This window comes from Hordeum vulgare, chromosome 3H (genome assembly GCF_904849725.1).
Source record: "Hordeum vulgare subsp. vulgare chromosome 3H, MorexV3_pseudomolecules_assembly, whole genome shotgun sequence".
In the NCBI taxonomy this organism is placed as follows: domain Eukaryota; kingdom Viridiplantae; phylum Streptophyta; class Magnoliopsida; order Poales; family Poaceae; genus Hordeum; species Hordeum vulgare.
In genome coordinates, this window is record NC_058520.1 from 443,420,342 (window position 1) to 443,444,447 (window position 24,106).

General features: G+C 50.8%; 1 protein-coding gene across 1 annotated transcript; it reads left to right on the plus strand.

Annotated features, from left to right (window-relative positions):
* The first annotated feature begins 228 nt into the window (after positions 1–228).
* On the plus strand, positions 229–1,323 carry LOC123440118. The gene has a single exon (XM_045116697.1). The coding sequence runs from the start codon at positions 304–306 to the stop codon at positions 1,066–1,068; it is 765 nt and encodes a 254-aa protein (XP_044972632.1). The 5' UTR covers positions 229–303; the 3' UTR covers positions 1,069–1,323.
* The last annotated feature ends 22,783 nt before the right edge of the window (positions 1,324–24,106 follow it).

Sequence of the window (24,106 nt, forward strand, 5' to 3'; positions counted from 1 at the left end):
CGTCCGTGCACGGAGGGGACATGCCTTCTTGTTAGACAAGAGGAAGATCGAAGTAATTAAAAGTGAGATAGATAAGCGAGAGAAATGGTCGGAAGACAATCGTATCATGCATGTCAAAGATTCGCGCGGTTGTTAGAACCAACCACCTCGCCCCACCATCGCCAGGTTTTTCTGGCATGGCATGGAGCATAAAAGCCAGCCACAAACCCACCCAAACCCCTCGCCATTGTCCTGCCCGGTCACCACACAGAGCAGCGGCGGCGGCGGCGAGCGCTCTGTCGTGTTGTGCTGGGGGTTGCGGGAATGGACTCGCAGGCCTCCGTGGTCCGTGACGCCGTCGGCCCCGACGACCCGCTCGTCGCCCTGACCCTCGGATCCATCTACGCCGCCGCTCCGACCCCGCCGCCCAAGCCGCGGCGCCCCTCTCCTCCGACCCCTCCTCCTTCCCCGCCGGCGTCCGCCACCCGCCGCCGCCTCAACGACTCCGCCCCCGGACCGCGCCGCCGCCCAGGCATTGACCCGCCGCCATGCGACGCCGACGCCGACGCGGACGGTAAGCCGGCGCCGTTCCCGTGGGCGACGGAGCGGCCCGCGCGGCACCACACCCTGGACAGCCTGCTGAGCCGGGACGTCACGTCCGTCGAGGGCGAGGCCCGGTGCAGGCGCTGCAACCACACGGCGACCGTGGCGTACGAGCTGGCGCCCAAGTTCCGGGAGGTGCGCGAGTTCGTCGTCGCCAACCGGCACTCGTTCGACGACCGCGCCCCGGACGCCTGGATGAACCCGGTGCTGCCCGACTGCGCGGCGTGCGTGGAGAAGCGATGCATGTGGCCGGTGATCGCCGCCGAGAAGGCCGAGATCAACTGGCTCTTCCTCCTGCTGGGCCAGATGCTGGGCTGCTGCACGCTGGATCAGCTCAAGTACTTCTGCAAGAACACCGGCCGCCACCGGACCGGCGCCAAGAACCGAGTTCTCTACTACGCCTTCCTGGAGATGTGCAGGCAGCTCGAGCCGCGCGGGCCGTTCGATGACACCGTCGCCGACGATAACGCGTTCCTGCACACCTGATCTCCCGCCCCGTGCGCCGCAGATGGATTTTTATGTGATGGTGTGTCGATCCGGTAATTTCTAGGGATGACGAAAATAGATGACGAGTAAAGAACAACTTCTCTGGATTTAATCAGTTATTATTGGATCGATATGATTATTGCTCATGGGTTTTGATGAAGAGGATTAAACATGTTCTTGCAATCAACATGTAATACGTTAGCTGTAGGGTCTTCATGCAAGTGACTCTATTAGCGAGATATTTTTCTTGCCCTATTTATTTACCTACAATATTACATTTACCTATTAATTTGGCTCTTGTATTGGAGAAGAGAAGGAAACTTGGCATTCTTGGCTAGTGTTTTAGCAAGAAAATTGATTAATTTGGATATTGTACTCCATTGAACTAAGAAAAATGTTTACATTAAACCGGTTGATTTCTGTCTCACGTAAGCTACGTCCTATACTCGCCACGTGTCATAGAGCCCACCTACAACCAACGTTCTTCCTTATCCTTTCGCGAGCCAGATCCCCTTTTCTTCCCCGACCGTTCTCCCCTTTTCTTCCCCGGCCGTTCTCGGTCATGAACTCCCTTCTCTCTTCCACGCCGGCTTCTCTCTTCCATACTCCGTCATCACCGCGTCCATGTGCCATGGCCTCGCTCCTGCTGGGTTGGAGCACCTCGCCGTCCTCGTGCTGCATGCCGTCATCGTCGCGCGCTTCGTTCGAGCACCGTCGTCATCACGCCACGCGTGCTTCATCACAACACTGTTGTAGCATCCTGTCGCCCGTCGTGCTGGATCTCGTCATCGCCGTCGTGTTGCATCCCCGCCTCTGCTTTCTTCCACTCGTGGATCTCCATCACAGTACTCACGAATTTTTGCGCTCCGACATCTCATGCCCCACCGTCACACAACAAATCAGGCCGGTTGCTGAAGTGAAGCTAGCGGAGGAGTTGCAGTTCAACGGGCTGCTGCCGCGCCACGACGGCGCAGATGCAATGCAACACGCCGGGGGTGGGTGAAGGAGCTGCACATCAACTGCAATGGTGCTACGCGTCGGCGGCGGAGTTACATTGCAACGACCATGGGGTCGCGCGTCGGCAGTGGAGCTACAGTGCACTAAAACAAGTCAGTGAGCGACGGAGCTCCAGTGCAATGCAACTGGGCATGGTGCTGTGCGTCGGCGGCGGAGCTGCATCAGAGCACTCTCCGGGTCATTAGAGCTCCACCATGGTTGGAGTGTAAGTGTCGCCGGAGCTGCAGTGAAGCACGTCGGAGGGTAGTCTCGTCGAGGTTGTAATGGAGTGCCGGCAGGGTTGCCATGGAACGTCGACGACGCCGTCGATGTTGCCAGGGAAGCTGCGACGTTGGTCCTGCCGTGAAAAGCTGCAACGCTAGGGTTACAGAGAAGAAAGTCGGGGTTGTGATAGCACATCGAACGGACACCTCCGGTAGATCCTACGGCGACGGATGATTTCCCAGGAAATCATTCGACTGATTCGTAGCAGTGCCCTTGAACTAAGGCACACTACAATGCTAAAGCTTACGGGACTTACAATCCCTAATATCAAACCCCTCCCCCTCCCTCCCTCTCCCCCGAATTTAATAGGATACCAAAAAGGTTTTCGTCCAATTATATATATAAAGCAACAATCAACAACTACAAACGTACGTCATCACTACACACGCGCACAACCAAGGCAGGATACCATAGCCCTCAGCACAACAACACCACCTCTAACACGAAGAGATGCAGCCACATACGATGAATCGTGTACTTTAAGGCGGTGCCTTCACGAAGGAAGGGACACCGAAGCACCGCTACCGTCCGATTTGAGGATCGGAGTTTCCCGTGAGAGCCGCGACGACACCTTCAAGAAGAGAACAACCTTTGCCATCGCTGGAACGTCCGAAGATAGCACAGGTTTTCATCCCGGCCAACACACACCGCCACCGAGCGCCACACCCCGGATACCACGTCGCTTCCAAGACCATGGCTATCGGGCAGCACCGAACCACGTGCTCTGTCCATGAGCACCGCGCTACCACCACCAGGGCCACCGCCCTGGCATCCAACACCTTGACACCCCCTCACCTGAGATCCGCCACTACCCCAACCAAATAGATGAGCAGAAAGGGCCCGCTTTCTCATCCCTGGATGGCCCCAGTGCCGAGACCCAATAGGCTAGCTAAAAGTAGCCTCCATTGCTCCCTCCTGCAGTCCCATGCGCGAACCGGACTCGGTCTTGCTATTGGGCGCGAGATGGGCATGGTCCTGCTACCGAGTGTGAGATGAGCAAGATCCTGCTGTCGGGCACGAGGCGAGCTTGGTCAAGCGGCCCCATGCACGAGACAAGGGATGAACCGTGGCTAGGAGATGACCAGCCATTCGACAAAAGTACCGTTCGAGTGATGAGGAGAAGGATCGAAGACCGACACAAGCTGCCTTCGGACGGGCCGGCGCTGGATAAGTGAGCCGTCGGTGGAGCTGACTTGCTAAGCACACCATGAGCCGCCACTATGCCATCGCAGCTCACCCCACACAGCCACCGCCACCACGTCGGCGATGTCACAACCATCACCTTGAGCTGCCCCCAGCGACCAGGGCCGCACATTTAAGTGACTTAATCAAACATATGAAAAGGAAAAGGAAAGTTAAAAAAGAACTACCGACATGATTTTGTTTGTAAGATCAATGACATATGGCTTAGACATGTAATACTCTACAAAACACACTATGAAGAGTTAGGCAAACTTCCTAACCAAATCTTTCTCTCCCTTGATTTTCATTGGGTGGCCCCTTCCTTCCCTAATCCTCCAATCCAAATTGTTCAGGTTTTCTTTCACGTAAAACATGTAAATAACCTTACGTGGGTGTAGCATTACTCCCTTGAATTTCACTGAGTGGGGCCCTGTCTTTTTTTCAATCAAAACATTCAAATTTTCTCACACTAAAGTAAGGTACGTAGAAACGAAAGTGATGTTCTAAACATGCGTCCACACGTCCTATGTGGAATAGTGAGGAGGCAGCCCACACGGTCATGCATGGGCGAACATTTAAATTATCCACACGTGTGAGCACATCTATTTCATGCCACACGTCCAACAACTACTACTCATCCTTACCTCGTACGCGTGGCACGAAGCAAATCTGTCCACACATTCTAACGCAGTACGTTAGTTATTCGTGGTATGCACTTTAGTTACCCCGAGAAATGACAACTTTAATTAACCAGGATGGAAAATGTATTTGTAAAAGCATGGCAACTTCTATGTTTTAGTAAACTATAGTTGACATGTCTAATTAACGATAGTTACCGCGTGTAATCAAATCGTAGTTGTCATGTGTGATTAACTACTTGCGTTATATGGTTAAACAATAGTTACCATGTGTGATTAATTAGTTGGCATATGTGATTCAATCATAGTTGCCATGTATGGTTAATCATAGTTGTCATGTATGTTACCTAGTTGCGACGTGCGCACAACTGTAGTTACCATCTAGCAACGAATTATAGTTGTCATGTGTGTTTACCTAGTTGCCAGTTACCCGCAACTGCCATGTAGCAATGTACGAGCGTCGTGTGAACGAAGGGCAATTCACCCACACGCACGCTGACTAGGTGTTGATTGTGTAGGCAGAAACTGATTTGCCCACACGACACAGCTGGCAACCATCCGCTGCGGGTCGTGTGGGCAAACTCTGCAATGCCCACACACGATGATGCCAGTGTGGCACATAAAAGTCATAAAACGTTGTTAAGATTCATACAAAACAAAATCAACATGAATCAACGTGGGTGAACGAAGTGCAAACTTGCCATACGTGTTGACGTTATCATTTGGGTTTTTTTGTGAAACTTTGACAAATGTTTTCATAGTTTGTAAAATTTCATCATCATATGACATGCGTGTAAAGTAAAAATAAAGATGCTCTAAAATGTGTTTGGAAATAATGTTTGACAATAAGCTATGAAAACATTTGTCAAAGTTTCACACAAAATGTTTTTGGAATTTTTTTGAGCTCGGAATCAGAACAACTGTAGCCAAACGTAAAAAGATTTACGTTAATGTAACATTAGTCATTGTAGGAGCTTGCCAACACGAATTCTCATTTCCGGACGGCGTCATAAATGTAAGGGCATGTAGTGTTGATAAGATTGGCATTTTTCTTATGCATGAAGTCCACGTCATGTAGACAATGAAACATGTTATACACCAGGCGGCAAGTCTGGTAATCTATCAAACAAAACCAAAAATAAATAATACTCTCTCTGTTCCCTTTATAGTGTGTCTTATTTGCAGCGCCTATATCAAAACCTGAGGTGACACTTTTAGTTGGACTGGAATGGCCCCTTATCTGATAAGACTGTCACTCACGTGAGTGCACGCAGCTTCGCTCCAGCGATCCGATTAGGGCTACCTTCGTCCAAGGCGTTTATGCGCACTACTATCCGGAATATAACCCAAAATTACATACACACTATAATATGGAATAGAGGGAGTACATGATATATAATTGCTTAGAGCAATTTTAATGGGGCCACCCATTCCATCCGTCGCCGTCCGTTTGGGTCCGAGCGGACAGAAAAGACGATCCAATGCGCCGACCCAAACGTACGCGCGTTTTCTTTTCGTCCGCATGCCGACCCATTTTCGGTCCAATTTTCAGCCTGATTTGGGTCGACGCGGACACAAAGCGGAAGCGAAGGACGCGTGCTTTCTTCATCCTCACGCCCGCCAGTCGTTGGCACATTGGTCGTTCTTCACCCCTACCGACAGCGCCGACAGCTAACCCTCGTCTCGCCCCCACCCCCGTCGGCGTCGCTGCCCAGTTCCGGCGACTCCTCTCTCCTCCCGTACCTGTCCAGCGCCTACCCATGCCATCAGGCCACCGCAGCTTCCCCGACCCCAATCCGCCGCCGCCAGTCAGCTTCGTCGTCCACGCCCGCAAGCTGTTCGACAGTTTGCCTCAAGGTACAAATAGACAGCGCCGACGAGTTCTTTTTCCATAATGTTCCGTACGACTCCAACGATTCCTCATCCGACGATGAGGATATGCTGCTTGCCGTGTTGGTCCATGTCCACCTTAATAGGCAGCGGCCATTGTTCCGAGGCTCGATTCTGGGACATGTTCCGGCATTGAATCGCAAGCGAGAGAGCGACCATTTCCTTCTATGGAAGGACTACTTTTACACAAGCAATCCGCTGTTCAAACATCAGAAATTCTGGCGTCGTTTCCGTATGGCTAGGCATGTTTTCAACTGGATTCGAGAGGGGGTGGTCGGATAGGATGACTACTTCGAGTGCAAAGAGGCTGTCATTGGAAAGATTGACTTCTCATCTTATCAGAAATGCATTGGAGCCATCCGGATGCTTGCTTATGGAGTACCCAGTGATCTTATCGATGAGTACGTCCGTATGAGTGAGTCTACGTGCCTAGAGTCGTTGTACAAATTCTGCAAGGCTGTGGTTGCAGTGTTTGGCCCTGAGTACTTGAGAGAGCCGACTACTGCAGATACATCCCACTTGTTGGCAACCAATGCCAGCCGGGGCTTCCCAGGGATGCTTGGCTTCATAGACTGCATGTACTGGGTGTGGAAGAACTGCCCTTCTGCTTGACAAGGCCAATACATGGGCCATGTCAAGGCTTGCACTGTCATACTTGAGGCCGTGGCCTCTCAAGATCTATGGATCTGGCATTCTTTATTTGGCATGGTCGGATCACATAATGATATCAATGTGCTTCAACGATCGCCGGTGTTTGCAAGCCTTGCCGAAGGCAACAACCCGTCGGTCAATGTTAACATCAACAGTCACAACTACAACAAAGGATACTAAATAGCTGACGGAATCTATCCATAGTGGACCACTATTGTGAAGACAATCTCCAACCCTGTCGGAGAGAAAAGGAGAAGATTTTCCCAAGAGCAACAGAGTGCTAGGAAGGATGTCGAGCGTGTGGGGGATCGTAGTAATTTCAAAAAAAATCCTACGCCATGCAAGGATCTATCTATGAAGAAACCAACAACGAGAGAGGTTGTAGAACATATTCATACATTTGAAGATCGCTAAGCGGAAACGTTACTAGAACACGGTTGATGGAGTCGTACCCGCAGCGATTCAGATCGCGGTGGATTCCGATCTATGCACCGAACGTCGGCGCCTCCGCGTTCAACACACGTGCATCCCGGTGACGTCTCCAACGCCTTGATCCAGCAAGGATGGAGGAGAGGTTGAGGGAGAGCTCAGGAAGCACGATGGCATGGTGACGGTAGAGCTACGTGGTACTCCGACAAAGCTTCGCCAAGCACTATGGAGGAGGAGGAGGAGGAGAAGTATGGCTGCACCATGGAGAGATTATTGTGTGTTCAGTCTGCCCAAAAGCCACCACTATATATAGGAGGAGAGGAAGGAGGTGCCCACCCTTTAGGGTTCCCACCCTAAGGGGTGCGGCAGCCCTAGAGGCCAAGTAGGGAGGCGGCCAAGAGTGGAGCGCCCTAGGGTGGGCCTTGAAGCCCAAGTTGGCCTCCCCACGCCTAGGGTTTAGCCCCTCTCCACCTTGGTTGCGCCTTGGGCTTCTTGTGGTGACGCACCAGCCCATATATGGGATGGTTCCCATCACCTTTAGTCCCATGGAGCACTTTGGGGCTGGTGGCTCCTCCTGGTGGACCCCGAGAACCCTTCTAGTGGTCCCGGTACATTACCGGTGTCGCCTGAAACAACTCCGGTGACCAAATCCTCACTTCCTATATATAATTCTTTACCTCCAGACCATTCTGAAACTCCTCGTGACGTCCAAGATCTCATACATGACTCCGAACAACCTTCGCAACCACGTACACTATTTCCCTATAACCCTAGCATCATCAAACCTTAAGTGTGTAGACCATACAGGTTCGGGAGACATGCAGACATGACCGAGACACCTCTCCGGTCAATAACCAACAGCGGAGTCTGGATATCCATGTTGGTTCCCGCATGTTCCTCGATGATCTCATAGGATGAACCACGATGTCGGTGATCCAATCAATCCCGTATGCAATTCCCTTTGTCTACCGGTATGATACTTGCCCGAGATTCGATCGTCGGTATCCCTATACCTTGTTCAATCTCGTTACCGGCAAGTCTCTTTACTCGTTCCGTAACATATCATCCCGTGGCTAACTCCTTTGTCACACTGAGCTCAATACGATGATGGATTACCGAGTTGGCCCAGAGATACCTCTCCGTCACATGGAGTGAGAAATCCCAGTCTCGATTCATAAAACCCAACAGACACTTTCAGAGATACGTGTAGTGCACCTTTATAATCACCCAGTTACGTTGTGACATTTGATACACCCAAAGCACTCCTACAGTATCCGGGAGTTGTACAATCTCATGATCTAAGGAAACGATACTTGACATTAGAAAAGCTTTAGCAAACGAACAACATGATCTAGTGCTATGCTTAGGACTGGGTCTTGTCCATCACATCATTCCCCAATGATGTGATCCCGTCATCAATGACATCCAATGTGCATGATCAATAAACCATGATCATCTATTGATCAATGAGCTAGCCAACTAGAGGCTCACTAGGGACACATTGTGATCTATATATTCACACATGTATTACGGTTTCTGGTTAATACAATTATAGCATGAATAGTAGATAATTATCATGAACTCGAAATATAATAAGAACAACTTTATTATTGCCTCTAGGACATATTTCCAACAGTCTCCCACTTGCACTAGAGTCAATAACCTAATTACATTGTGATGAATCGAACACCCATAGAGTTCTGGTGCTGATCATGCTTTCCCCGTGGAAGAGGTTCAGTCAACGGGTCTGCGATATTCAGATCCGTATATACTTTAGAAATATCTATATCTCCATCTTGGATGTATTCATGAATGGAGTTGAAGTGGCGCTTGATGTCCTTGGTCTTCTTGTGAAACCTGGGCTCCTTTGCAATAGCAATAGCTCCAGTGTTGTCACAGAACAGAGTCATCGGGGCCGACGCACTGGGAATCACTCCAAGGTCAATGATGAACTCCTTCGTCCAGACTCCTTCCTGTGCTGCTTCCGAAGCAGCTATGTACTCCGCTTCACATGTAGATGCCGCCACGACGCTTTGCTTGCAACTGCACCAGCTAATTGTCCCATTATTAAAAACATACGCGTATCCGGTTTGTGACTTAGAGTCATCCGGATCTATGTCGAAGCAAGCATCGATGTAACCCTTTATGACGAGCTCTTCGGCACCTCCATAGACGAGAAACGTATCTTTAGTCCCTTTTAGGTACTATAGGATATTCTTGACCGCTGTCCAGTGATCCACTCCTGGATCACTTTGGTACCTCCCTACCAAACTTATGGCAAGGTTCATATCAGGTCTGGTACACAACATGACATACATGACACATCCTATGGCTGAAGCATAGGGGACGGTACTCATCTTTTCTCTATCTTCTGTCGTGGTCGGGCTTTGAGTCGTACTCAACCTCACACCTTGTAATACAGGCAAGAACTCCTTCTTAGCCTTATCCATATTGAAATTCTTCAATATCTTGTCAAGGTATGTGCTTTGTGAAAGACCTATGAGGCGTCTCGATCTATCTCTATAGATCTTGATGCCTAATATGTATGCAGCTTCTCCAAGGTCCTTCATTGAAAAACTCTTATTCAAATAGGCCTAGATGCTTTCCAATAGTTCTATATCATTTCCCATCAACAATATGTCATCCACATATAATATGAGAAATTCTACAGAGCTCCCACTCAATTTCTTGTAAATACAGGCTTCTCCATAAGTCTGTACAAACCCAAACGCTTTGATCACCTCATCAGAGCAAATGTTCCAACTCCGAGATGCTTGCACCAGCCCATAGATGGAGCGATGGAGCTTGCATACCTTGTTAGCATTGATAGGATCGACAAAACCTTCCGTATGTATCATATACAATTCTTATTTAAGAAAGTCGTTCAGGAATGCCGTTTTGACGTCCATTTGCCAGATTTCATAATCATAAAATGCGGCAATTCCTAACATGATTCGGGCCGACTTCAGCATCGCTAGGATGAGAAGGTCTCATCATAGTCAACCCCTTGAACTTGTCGATAACCCTTAGCGACAAGTCGAGCCTTATAGATGGTCACATTACCATCCGTGTCAGTCTTCTTCTTAAAAATCCATTTATTTTTTATGGCTCGCCGATCATCGGGCAAGTCCACCAAAGTCCATACTTTGTTCTCATACATGGATTCTATCTTGGATTTCATGGCATCAAGCCATTTGTTGGAATCCGGGCCCGCCATCGCTTCTTCATAGTTCGAAGGTTCACTGTTGTCCAACGACGTGATTTCCATGACAAGGTTGCCGTACCACTCTGGTGCGGAATGTACCCTTGTCGACCTTCGAGGTTCAATAGCAACTTTATCCGAAGTGTCATGATCATCATCGTTAACTTCATCTCTAGCCGGTGCAAGCACCTCAAAAACATTTTCTTGCGCTGCGCTACTCTCCAGTTCGAGAGGAGGTACAATTACCTCATCAAATTATATTGTCCTCCCACTTACTTCTTTCGAGAGAAACTCTTTCTCTAGAAAGGATCCATTCTTAGCAACAAAGATCTTGCCTTCGGATCTAAGATAGAAGGTGCACCCAATAGTTTCCTTAGGGTATCCTATGAAGCCGCATTTTTCCGCTTTGGGTTCGAGCTTCTCTCGTTGAAGTTTCTTCACATAAGCATTGCAACCCCAAACTTTAAGAAACGATAGCTTAGGTTTCTTGCCAAACCATAATTCATACGGTGTAGTCTTAACGGATTTAGATGGTGCCCTATTTAAAATGAATGCGGCAGTTTCCAATGCATATCCTCAAAATGATAGCAGTAAATTGGTAAGATACATCATAGATCACACCATATCCAATAAAGTGTGATTACAACGTTCAGACACACCATTACGCTGCGGTGTGCCAGGCAGCATGAGTTGTGAAACAATTCCACATTTCCTTAGGTGCGTGCCAAACTCGTGACTCAAATATTCTCCTCCACGATCAGATTGTAGAAACTTTATTTTCTTGTCACGTTGATTCTCCACCTCACTCTGAAATTCCTAGAACTTTTCAAAGGTTTCAGACTTGTGCTTCATTAAGTAGACATACCCATATCTACTTAAATCATCAGTGAGGGTGAGAACATAACGATAGCCACCGCGAGCCTCAACACTCATTGGACCGCATACATCGGTATGTATTATTTCCAACAAGTTGGTTGCTCGCTCCATTGTTCCAGAGAATGGAGTCTTGGTCATCTTGCCCTTGAGGCATGGTTCGCATGTGTCAAATGATTCAAAATCAATTGACTCCAACAGTCCATCTGTATGGAGTTTCTTCATGCGCTTTACGCCGATATGACCAAGGCGGCAGTGCCACAAGTATGTGCGACTATCATTATCAACCTTACATCTTTTGGTACTCACACTATGAATATGTGTAACATCACGATCGAGATTCATCAGGAATAAACCACTGACCAGCGGGGCATGACCATAAAACATACCACTCATATAAATAGAACAACCATTATTCTCAGATTTAAATGAGTAGCCATCTTGCATCAAGCGAGATCCCGATACAATGTTCATGCTCAAAGCTGGTACTAAATAACAATTATTAAGGTTTCAAACTAATCTTGAAGGTAGATGTAGAGGTAGTGTGCCGACGGCGATCACATCGACCTTGGAACCATTCTCGATGCGCATCCTCACCTCGTCCTTAGCCACCCTATGCTTGTTCCGCACTTCCTGCTTAGAGTTGCAAATGTGAGAAACAACACCGGTACCAAATACCCAGGAGTTACTATGAGCGCTGGTAAGGTACACATCAATAACAAGTATATCACATATACCTTTGACGTTGCCGGCCTTCTTGTCCACTAAGTACTTGGGGCAATTCCGCTTCCAGTGACCAGTTCCCTTGCAGTAATAACACTCAGTCTTAGGCTTAGGTCATTTCTTTGGCTTCTTCTCGGCAACTAGCTTACCGGGCGCAGCAACTGCTTTGCCGTCTTTCTTGAAGCTTTTCTTACCCTTTCCCTTCTTGAAACTGGTGGTCTTATTGACCATCAACACTTGATGCTCTTTCTTGATTTATACTTCCTCATATTTCAGCATTGAATACAACTCAGGAATAGTCTTTTCCATCCCTTGCATGTTGTAATTCATCACAAAGCCTTTATAGCTAGGTGGAAGCGACTGGAGGATTATGTCAATGACCGCATCATCTGGAAGTTCAACTCCCTGCTGAGTCAAGCAGTTGTGCAACCCAGATATTCTCAGTATGTGCTCACTAACATAACTATTCTCCTCCATCTTACAACTAAATAACTTGTCGGAGACTTCATATATCTCGACCCGGGCATGAGCTTGAAAAACAAGTTTCAGCTCCTCGAACATCTCATATGCTGCGTGTTGCTCAAAACACCATCGGAGCCCCGGTTCTAAACTGTAAAGCATGCCGCATAGAATGAGAGAGTAGTCATCACTCCGCGACTGCCATGCGTTCCTAGCGTCCTGGTCTGCCGCGGTAACGGGAGGATCACCTAGCGGTGTGTCGTGGGTATAAGTTTGATAGTAGATGTGTAGGGTACGAAAGGATGGGCAGAGCCTTAGCTACGACGAGGTTGTATGAGTTCAGGCCCCTCTACGGTGGAGGTAAAAGCCCTACGTCTCAGTGCTCTTGGGAGCTTAGTGTCGAGTGGAATATAGGATTACAGTAAATGCCAACCCTTGCACCAGTGGGGAAGGGCGACTTATATAGAGTGTGCTGCCCTCCACAACGGCCCGGCGGACAGGGGTGGAATAGTGGCGAATAAATGCCTACGTTACAGGTAAGTATGCCTTAAATGCTAATAATGGTGTATGAAAACGTATGACTGTTGCCCTCCTGGGAGGTTACGATGTACAGAGTGGAATTCAGTCGGTACGATAAATATGCTCCGAATGCTCGTCACCGACTGGATGATGGGGGGTCCTTAGTTCAGTCGGAACTATCTAAGGGCCTTGCCCTCTATGAAGGGTAGTCCTTGGGTAGGACCTATAGGGCAGGCCTATGACCCTACCCTGGGACTATAACCCCATCATTAGTCCCAGAATGGATCGGGGTTGGAATGATGAAGTGGTGCCTGGAGTACGGATCCGACTGGTATGGATGCGACTTTGGCGTTGTTTGCCTCGATCCATTTTATCCTTTCGACCAGTTAGCCAAGTGAATATACTAGTGAAACGAACCGTCAGGGACCGAGTGCTTCCGCGGAATCTTTCGATGTGACCAGTCAAACTGACGGCGGCGCATTTTCTAGGATCCTCAAATTTCGGTTGCCCCGCGCTGAGCGGGGATGTCGACATCGCCATCGAGTAGTTTCTGCCGCCTCGATTACCGTGCCGTTATCTTCTCCACTAACATCGCAGCAACCGGTTGGGGGATAAGATTTCGGGGCCACCTGTTAGTGACCTAGTCGGAAGCTTATTTAAGCCTCCCCGGCGGGGGTTTCTTGTTGCGCTGCCCTTGTTACTCGGATTCACTCCGCTCTTCCCGTAGCTCCCTGCGCGCTCCAAGCCTCCTCCTTCCTCTCTTCCTCGCCGGATCTGTCGCCTTCACCATGATGAAGGGACAGACCAACAAGCTCGAGTCGTAGAAGAAGAAGAAGGGGGCGGCCCCTGCTCAGCGGCCACAGCGGGCACTGCCGGCGGGTTGGATCCAGGGGGATTTCCTCCCTTCCACGGTGACGGCGGACGACTTGCTGGAGCTGGTGGAGCATGGCATGATCGCCAACAAGTCGTGGAGGCTGCAGGCGGAGGGTGAGACGGAGCCGGCGCCGCAGGAGGGGGAGCGCGTCTTGCTGCTCAGCCACGTGTTCAGGGGCTTCTCCTTGCCTCCCCACCCCTTCTTTAGAGGTATTATGAATCACTTCGGGGCGCAGCTCCATCATTTTCCTCCCAACGCGATAGCCCATCTTGCCGTATTCGTCACCCTTTGCGAGTGCTTTATCGGATGTCCCCCCCATTGGGGGCTCTTTAAGTACATCTTCTCCGCTAGGTCCCAGACAGTCAAAAAACTTAGTCAGTCGGATGATCAAACTCATCTCCTCCAGCTCTGCGGGGGCTTAGGCTTCCAGAAAAAAACGAAGAGTAGCTACCCCCCTCTCCAGTTGTCCGAGTCAGTTAGGAACTCGCAGTCGACCTGGTTCTACTGCTAGGACATAGCTTGTCTGAATGCTGCGACTGGGTTGCCTCCCTTTAGCCTAGACCGTCCGGCCCCTCCCAGGCAGCTTGCGCTCTCAAAGTTGGAAAAGATCCAGATCCAACCTCTGGTCGACACGCTGATAGCTGTCGTCTGCAAGGTAGTCACCGGCACAGATTTGCTGGAGACTTTTCTGGGTCGGCGCATCCAGCCGCTGCAAGCCCGACACCACGCCATATGGCACTATGCGGGGCCTGAGGATTCCACTCGGACCCATCCAGAATGCGTGACCGGGGAGGTTGTGACAGCGTGGGTCCATGGCATCACAGGCGCATGCGACAACCCCAGAGGAACCCGTCGGGTGAAGCCCTTCCACACCGATAATCCTCCTCCGAATGAGGTGAGCACCTCTTGTCGAGTGCTTTCAATCTTCTTAGATTTATCACTTTTCTCGCGTCGCCGCCTGGTGTCTGACATTGTTGACTGTATTTTGTGCAGGAGTGGACCAACTGGCATTCTCCCGTCTCGAACGGGAATCCTGCCGAGGAAGAGGAGGGCAGCCAGGAGGGCAGCGTGGATAGCGCCGAGTACGTCTCCGACAGTGGGGAGACGGAGGAGGAGACTGAAGAGGAGGAGGGAGAGGTTGGGGAGCAGAGCTGGCCACCTCCACCATCAGATCCTCGAACTAAGCGCCATCACGAACCTGCGGCTCCGCCGGTTCCTCTAGCGGCCCCGAGTGCTCCGCCAGCCTCTCCTGTGGCTCCGAGTGCTCGGAGCGTGAAGAGGACTAGGGACACTGCTGCCGAGCCCACGGAACCTAGCGGGCCCAAGCCTCGGAAAGCTTTGCCTCGGATGAGGATCGCTGTTCCAATCGCCTCAACGTAAGTGTCTTGTTCTCCCATCTTGCTTCAGTATCTAGTTGAACTCATGCTTATCCGTCGAGTGGATTTTACTCGACAGAGCTACTACCTGTGCCACCTCTCTGCCGCGCCAAGGCGTTGATCCTATGGACATGGATAACGCTGCCACATCCCATCAAGGTTCTCTGTCACGACTCCGAGAGTTTGTATTATTGCTTCGCGAGCGCTGTCTTTAATCTTGCCCTTTTTCTGTAATTTCATGTTGTTCAGTCGGAGTTCCTTCGGAGGTGATTCACCTGGAGGATGACGACCAAAGGGGGTCAGGGCCAGCTTTGGCGCCTGTCCTTGAGGTTGTCCCATCTGCTGTCGCTCCCAACATTGACGTGCCGCCGACCGAGACGATGCCGCCGACTAAGACGGTGCCCCTCGCGGCAGAACCGACTGGAGCGGAACTTGGGATGCCCAAGGAGTCTTCTGTCGTGCCGGGTCTGTCGACCGTCCAGTACGACGCCCGACAATTTCCAAAAGACCAAGTGGGGGCCGCCAAGGAGGCCATGGTGCAGGTGGAGCTGATGGTGGGTGACGCCGAGGGAGCGTATGACTCCATCACGTCTTTGTACAAGAGAAGCTTGGAACTCCGGGACGATATCCGAGTAAGTGCACTAGTAAGTGTTTACTTTCCTCTTGTTACCCACTGGGGGTTTCAGTGATAGACTCGGATACAGTAGGATGTTTTAGCAGTGGGTTCACTCTGAGTGAACCCAGTGGGTGTAGTCCCCGAGACTTCTGTCGAGTGCTTGCACCGGCAGTTGTCTTTATATGTATTTTCCGTTACCTAAGCGGATCAGAACTGATCTGCCCGAATGGTTCTAGTGGGGGCACTCCGAGTGCACCCACTGGGTGTAGTCCCCGGGAGTAGTGTTACTCAGGTCGGGTGATAGTAGTCTCATAGGCTTGTCTGTTTGTCATGTAGCTCAATAGGGCCGGCCTGTTCGAGCTTCATGCCAGTGGGGTCACTCTTAGTGAACCCACTGGGTGTAGTCCCCGAGACCGCTGTCGATTGCTTGCATTGGCAAGGGTGTGAAGAACTTTGAGCTTTGTTTGTTTTCCTTGTTGAATGTGTCTGATCTTCCCTTTGCGCTGATTTGGCAGAAGACTTGCGAAATGGGATCCGCGTACAATGCTCTGAAGGCGGAAAAGATTCAGCTTGCTGCGGAATTGGAGGTGGCTGTGAATGACTTGGCTGGTGTGAAGGGGGCTCTTGCTGACCGAGAGAAGTCTTTGGAGGAGTCCCGTGAGACCAACAAGGCATTGGTGGCCGAAATTGAGAAAATGGGCAAGCAAAGAACTGAACTGATGGGTCAGATGAAGTTGATGACCAGTCGGTGCATTTTGCAGGAGAAGTACGTCAGCGAGTGGGCAAGGAAGATGATTGCACTGCTTGGTGGTAAGCTTTTTGCGAGTGTTTCTTGACTTTGTAGTTCATTCCACGCTTACTTTCTGCTCGTCTTTTCTTTGCAGATTTTTGTCTGGACGCTGAGGCCGAAGCAGCTGACATTGAGCGGTCGGTTGTTCCGAACGTTCCACTCGGCGATGAAGCCAACCGGGACATGCTCCGAGCGCATATTCGCCTTGGCAGAGTGGGACCTTTCATTGGCCGCTTGAGAGAAGTCATCGACCGGATCGACAAGGAGCTGTGGCCCGAAGACGATTCCCGGCAAGAAATAGAAGGGTTGATGACTCGGCTGGAGGACGTCCCGAACCGAGTGCAGGCATGGAAGAAGTCTGCTGCTCGTTGTGGTGCGGACGTAGCGCTATCTCTGGTCCGAGTGCACTGCAAAGAAGCTCGCGAAGAAAAGCTGAAGGTGTTGCAGGTCGCCAACACCAAGAAGCTTCGATTCAAAGATTTCATGGAGACCTTCATTGACACAGCCACTCGCATCGCAGACGGGATCGACCTTGACACCTTTGTGGAGCCTGCCAGTCCTGGTGACGCTTGAAAAACTTTATGGTGAACGCACTTTTGCCTCGGAATGCCGAGTGTTATCTGTATCAAACTTTGGCCACTGCTATTGGCCGTCACATTTGTGGTTCGGTGTGGATAAGCTTGATCCACATCGAGCCGATCCAACTTTGAATTCGAATCGAATATTTTGCTCTTCTTTCGCCAAGTTTTTTTTGACACGATTTTGGCTCGTGGTTTTTGTTTGGTGTTTCTTGGTGAAGCCAATGGAAAACATGCGGAGCATGTAATTATCAGTTGTCTTCACATCCACATGAGCCTCAATGAGAGTCTGCTAAGCCTCCGAGTGGATCTCGAGGATACACTCGAAGGAAGCTTTTTTACTTAGGTGATTCTGGATCACAGCTAAGTCCCCGAGTGCGGCTTTTAGTGCGCACTCGGAGCGAGTTTGAACTCATGTAGTTGTCAGTTGTCTTCACATCCACATGAGCCTCAATGAGGGTCTGCTAAGCCTCCGAGTGGATCTCGAGGATACACTCGAAGGAAGCTTTTTTACTTAGACGATTCTGGATCGCAGCTAAGTCCCCGAGTGCGGCTTTTAGTGCGCACTCGGAGCGAGTTTGAACTCATGTAGTTGTCAGTTGTCTTCACATCCACATGAGCCTCAATGAGGGTCTGCTAAGCCTCCGAGTGGATCTCGAGGATACACTCAAAGGAAGATTTTTACTTAGGCGATTCTGGATCGCAGCTAAGTCCCCGAGTGCGGCTTTTAGTGCGCACTCGGAGCAAGTTTTGTACTTAGGCGATTCTGAATCGCAGCTAAGTCCCCGAGTGCGGCTGTTAGTGCACACTTGGAGCGAGTTTGTACTTAGGCGATTCTGGGTCGCAGCTAAGTCTCCGACTGCGGCTGTTAGTGCACACTCGGAGCGAGTTTGTAGTTAGGTGATTCTGGGTCGCAGCTAAGTCCCCGAGTGCGGCTTTTGGTGTGCACTCGGAGCGAGTTTGTACTTAGGCGATTCTGGGTCGCAGCTAAGTCCCCGAGTGCGGCTTTTGGTGCGCACTTGGAGCGAGTTTGTACTTAGGCGATTCTGGATCGCAGCTAAGTCTCCGAGTGCGGCTTTTGCTGCGCACTTGGAGCGAGTTTGTACTGAGGCGATTATGGGTCGCAGCTAAGTCTCCGAGTGCGGCTTTTGGTGCGCACTCGGAGCGAGTTTGTACTTAGGCGATTCTGGGTCACAGCTAAGTCTCCGAGTGCGGCTTTTGGTGCCCACTCGGAGGGAGAGTTTGTACTTAGGCGATTCTGGGTCGCAGCTAAGCCTCCGAGTGCGACTTTTAGTGCACACTCGGAGAGAGTTTTTTACTTAGGCGACTCTGGGTCGCAGCTAAGTCCCCGAGTGCGGCTTTTAGTGCACACTCAGAGCGAGTTTTTTACTTAGGCGACTCTGGGTCACAGCTAAGTCCCCGAGTGCGGCTTTTAGTGCGCACTCGGAGTGAGTTTTTTACTTAGGCGACTCTGGGTCGCATATAAGTCCCCGAGTCTGACTTTTAGTGCACACTCGGAGAGAGAGTTTGTACTTAGGCGATTCTGGGTCGCAGCTAAGCCTCCGAGTGCGACTTTTAGTGCACGCTCGGAGAGAGAGTTTGTACTTAGGCGATTCTGGGTCACAGCTAAGCCTCCGAGTGCGACTTTTAGTGCATACTTGGAGAGAGTTTTTTAGACCGGATTCTGCAAACGCGGAAGAATTTTGGACCTGCAAGAAATCAATCTGCTTTGTATTACTTCAACTATACTTGTTCTTTACATTGCCCCTGTCGGCGGTCACGTGTAGAAGCGCTTCAGGAGATCTCTGTTCCATGCTCGCGGCTCGTCCGTTTCCCTGTCGAGGTTGTAGAGTCGATATGCTCCATTGTTCAGCACCTTAGAGATGATGAAGGGTCCTTCCCAGGCGGGAGCCAACTTGTGAGGCCTTTGCTGGTCCACTCGGAGCACCAGGTTGCCTGCTTGGAATGTGCGACTCCTGACGTGCCGCGCGTGAAATCGCCGCAGATCTTGTTGATAAATTGTTGAGCAAGTCAGTGCCATCTCGCGCTCTTCTTCTAGTAGATCCACTCCGTCTTGCCTGGCTTGCTCTGTTTCGGCTTCGGAGAAGAGTTTGACTCGTGGAGAGTTGTGAAGCAAGTCACTCGGAAGGACTGCCTTGGCTCCATAAACGAGGAAGAACGGGGATCACCCTGTAGATCTATTCGGAGTTGTGCGGAGGCCCCAGAACACCGAAGGAAGCTCGGTGACCCATGCGCCGGCGGCATGTCCAACTTCTCGCAGGAGTCGAGGCTTCAACCCTTGAAGAATAAGTCCATTCGCCCGCTCTGCTTGCCCGTTTGTTTGGGGGTGCGCCACAGATGCAAAATCCACTCGGATACCTTGGCCTGTGCAAAAACCTTTGAATCTGTCCGAGTCAAAGTTTGTGCCATTGTCAGTGATTATGCTGTGCGGAACCCCAAATCTGGCGATGATGTCTCTGACAAACTTGATGGCCGTTAGGGCATCGAGCTTCTTGATGGGCTTGTCTTCAATCCACTTGGTGAACTTGTCGACTGCTAGCAACAGATGTGTGAATCCCCCTTGGCCTGTTTTGAATGGACCGACTGTATCCAATCCCCACACGGCGAACGACCAAACAAGAGGGATTGTCTTGAGCGCAGATGTTGGCTTGTGGGACTTGTTCGAATAGAACTGACAGCCTTCGCATCGGTCGACCATATCTTTTGCCATTTCATTCGCCTGCAACCAGAAGAAACCAGCTCTGAATGCTTTGGCGACGATTGCTCTTGAGGAGGCATGATGGCCGCAGGTTCCCGAGTGAATTTCTTCCAGGATTAACTGTCCCTCCTCAGGGGAGATGCATCGCTGAAGGACGCATGAAACACTTTCCTTGTACAACTGGCCATCAATGACGGTGAAGGACTTCGACCTGCGGATGATCTGCCTTGCTAGGACTTCGTCTTCTGGTAATTCTTGCCTCAGGATGTACGCAATGAACGACACAGTCCAATCGGGGATGATAGCAAGAATCTCCATGATCAAATCAACCACAGCTGGGACCTCGACTTCAGTCGGATCTGTTGAACTCTTAGGTTGTACCGGTTCCTCTGTAAAAGGATCTTCTTTCACCGAAGGGAGATGTAGGTGCTCGAGGCAGACATCACTCGGTACTGGTCTCCGAGTGGATCTGAGTTTTGCCAACTCATCATCTGCTTGGTTCTTCAGTCGCGGAACATGGTGAAGTTCCAGACCTTCAAACTTCTTCTCGAGCTTCCTTACTGCGTTGCAGTATGCAGTCATGGTGGGGTTCCTGACATCCCACTCCTTCATCACTTGATTAACCACCAAATCTGAATCGCCATAGACCATCAGGCGACGGACGCCGAGTGTGATGGCCATGCGCAATCCGTAAAGGAGAGCTTCATACTCTGCCTCATTGTTGGAAGAATGGAAATGTATCTGCAACACATACTTAAGCTTATCACCTTTTGGCGATATGATCACCACGCCAGTGCCGGAGCCATTCAGCATCTTGGACCCATCGAAGAACAAAGTCCAATGAGCCGAGTAGATGTGAGTCGGTTGCTGTTGTTCTACCCATTCTGCAGCCAGAGCTTGAGACTTTATAGCCTTCTTGGCTTCGAACTTGATGTCGCAGTATAACATCTCCATTGCCCACTTCGCCACTCGGCCTGATGCGTCTCGATTGTGGAGGATTTCCGACAATGGAGCATCAGAAATGACGGACACCGAGTGGTCTTGGAAATAATGAGCCACCTTCTTCGCAGTCATGTAAATCCCGTAAATAAGCTTTTGATAATGGGGATACCTCTGCTTGGAAGGAGTCAGGACTTCGGAGACATAATATACTGGCCGCTGAACCTTGTACGCTTTGCCTTCTTCTTCGCGTTCGACTGTGAGAACAGTGCTGACGACTTGATTTGTAGCCGCGATGTATAGAAGAAGGGGTTCTTTACTGAGCGGGGCAGTAAGAACCGGCTGGGTGGAAAGCAGGGCTTTGAGGTCGTCGAATACAATTTGGGCTTCGTCTGTCCACTTGAAAGTATCTGATTTCTTCATGAGTCGGTACAGAGGTAACGCCTTCTCGCCGAGTCGAGCGATAAACCTGCTCAAAGCCGCTAGGCAACCTGTGAGCCTTTGAACATCATGTATTCTGACCGGCCGCTCCATTCGGACGATGGTCCTGATCTTTTTGGGGTTGACATCGATCCCTCGTTCGGAAACGAAGAAACCGAGTAACTTTTCGCTGGGAACACCGAATGAACACTTGGCAGGGTTGAGCTTGATATCGTACCTACGAAGGTTGGCGAATGTTTCTGCCAAGTCAGTCAGTAGGTCGGAACCATTGCGTGACTTGACTACGATATCATCCATATATGCCTCCACATTTCGACCGATCTGGTCAAGGAGGCATTTTTGGATCATGCGCATGAAAGTTGCTCCTGCATTCTTCAAACCGAATGGCATAGTGATGTAGCAGAAACACCCGAATGGGGTGATGAAGGCTGTTTTTAATTCATCCGGACCATACAGACGGATCTGATGATAGCCTGAATAGGCATCAAGGAATGATAAACGCTCGCAGCCCGCAGTCGAATCAACAATTTGATCAATGCGGGGGAGCGGGAAATGATCTTTCGGGCAGACCTTCTTGAGATGCTTGAAGTCGATGCACATACGGAGAGACTTTTCCTTCTTGGGCACCATGACAACATTGGCGAGCCACTCGGAGTGGTGTACCTCGCGAATGAAGTTGGCTGCCAAAAGTTTAGCCACCTCCTCTCCGATTGCGTTCCTTTTGTGCGCGGCAGACTGACGCAGGCGTTCTTGGACGGGCCGAGCGGTAGGATCCACATGCAGTCGGTGCTCAGCCAACTCCCTGGGTACACCTGGCATGTCAGCGGGCTTCCATGCGAAAATGTCCCAGTTCTCACGGAGGAATTGGATGAGCTCGGCTTCCTATTTTGGATCGAGGGTGGTGGAGATGTTCGTCGGGGCGGCGGTGTCGTCCGTCGGGTGGATGCTGACTTTCTTCGTGTCGCCCGCCAACTGGAATGCGGACTCCGAAGCTGGCTTCTTCGAACGCATCAAGTCAGCGGGGTCGGCTGTCTTCTTGTACTCATCCAGCTCGAGGATAGCCATCTGTTGATCGGCAATCCGCGACCCCTGCTGCAGACACTCTTCGGCCCGCTGCCGATTGCCTGTGATCGTGATCACACCTTTGGGACCTGGCATCTTCAGCTTCAAATACACGTAACATGGACGGGCCATGAAACGTGCATACGTGGGACGGCCCAAAATTGCATGGTATGCACTCTGGAAGTCCACCACCTCGAATGTCAGCTTTTCCTTGCGGAAGTTCTTGTCGGAGCCGAAAACGACGTCCAACGCGATTTGGCCGAGTGACTTGGCCTTTCGTCCTGGGACGACTCCGTCGAACTGCATGCTGCTCTCGCTAAGTTTGGACATCGGAATGCCCATCCCTTTGAGAGTGTCAGCGTACATGATGTTCAAGCCGCTGCCGCCATCCATGAGGACTTTGTGCAGTTGGACTCCTTCCACGACCCGGTCGATGACCAAAGCCTGCCTACGTGGGGTGGGCACATGTGCTGGATGGTCCGACTGGTCAAAGGTGATCACAGTCTGAGACCATTTGAGGAACGTGGGGTTGGTTGGTGTTGCCATGTTCACCTCCGTGTTCACCAGCTTCAATCAACTCTTGCTTTCCACATCAGCAAAAATCATCAATGTTGCATGGACTTGGGGGAACGGATCCTCCTTGTCCTCATCATCCTGCTCGTTGTCCTTTTCACTCGGCTGCCCTTCGCCGAACCCTTGGATTAGGAGGCGACATTGCCGAGTGGTGTGCTTCGGGAATATGGCGTTGCCTTCTTCATCCATCTTCGTGTGGATTGGACATGGCTGATCTAGGATGGAGTTCCTGAACTGCTTCTTCTTGGGGGTGTACTGAGCTTTCCCCTTGCCCTTGAACTTGGCATTTGTAATGGCAGCTGCCTCTGCCTGTGGAGTGGACGGAGCTTTCCGCTTTTGCTTCCGATTGCTGTTCCCATCTCCGTCGGCGACTGCCTTGTGCTTGGCGCTACGTATGCAGTCCTCTTCTTCGCCATTTGTATAGTGTGCGGCTATCTCCATCATCTTGCTCATGGAGATGTCGCCTGTCCGACCGAACTTCAGGTACAAATATCTGTACCGCACGCCTGCCTTGAAGGCGCAGACTGCTTGATGCTCTGTGACGTTCTCCACCGTGTGGTAGAGGGTCGTCCAGCGCTGGATGAAATCGCGTAGGGGCTCATTCTGCTTCTGGACACAGTGCTGGAGCTCCACGAGACCAGCAGGGCGTTTGCATGTCCCCTCGAAGGTCCTGATGAACACTCGGTACAGATCTGCCCAGCTATAGATGCTTGATGGAGCCAACTAGTTCAGCCACGCTCGTGCCGAGCCGTCGAGCATCAGGGGGAGATGTTTCATGGCGACCTGGTCATCTCCCCCACCGATCTGGACCGCCACTCGGTAGTCGTCTAGCCACGTTTCTGGCTTGGATTCTCCTGTGAACTTGCTGATCCCCATCGCCAATCGGAAGTTGGGAGGGATGTAAGCCGAACGGATGGCCCGACTGAAGCACTCGGGGCCAAAGACGATGGTCCTGCTTCCACTCGGACGGTCTCTATCGTGACCATCACGGTGGGCTCGACTCCTGTCGACCTTCCTCTGGGCGATGTACCCTCTTGCGTCGGGCCTTGGATCATACCTGTCACCGACTGAACGCCGATCATCGTGATGTCCGGGCCCGTAAGGCCCACCCCGCGGAGGGGTGCGTGAACGGCGACGATATTCGGGATTCATGGAACGGCTACCCCCTCTGCGTCGCTGATGAGAGTCGGGGCTGAAAACCGACCGATGCGTGTTCGAGTGAA

Coding starts and splice junctions, on each gene's coding strand:
- LOC123440118 (XM_045116697.1), top strand. CDS start 304: ATGGACTCGCAGGCCTCCGTGGTCCGTGACGCCGTCGGCCCCGACGAC.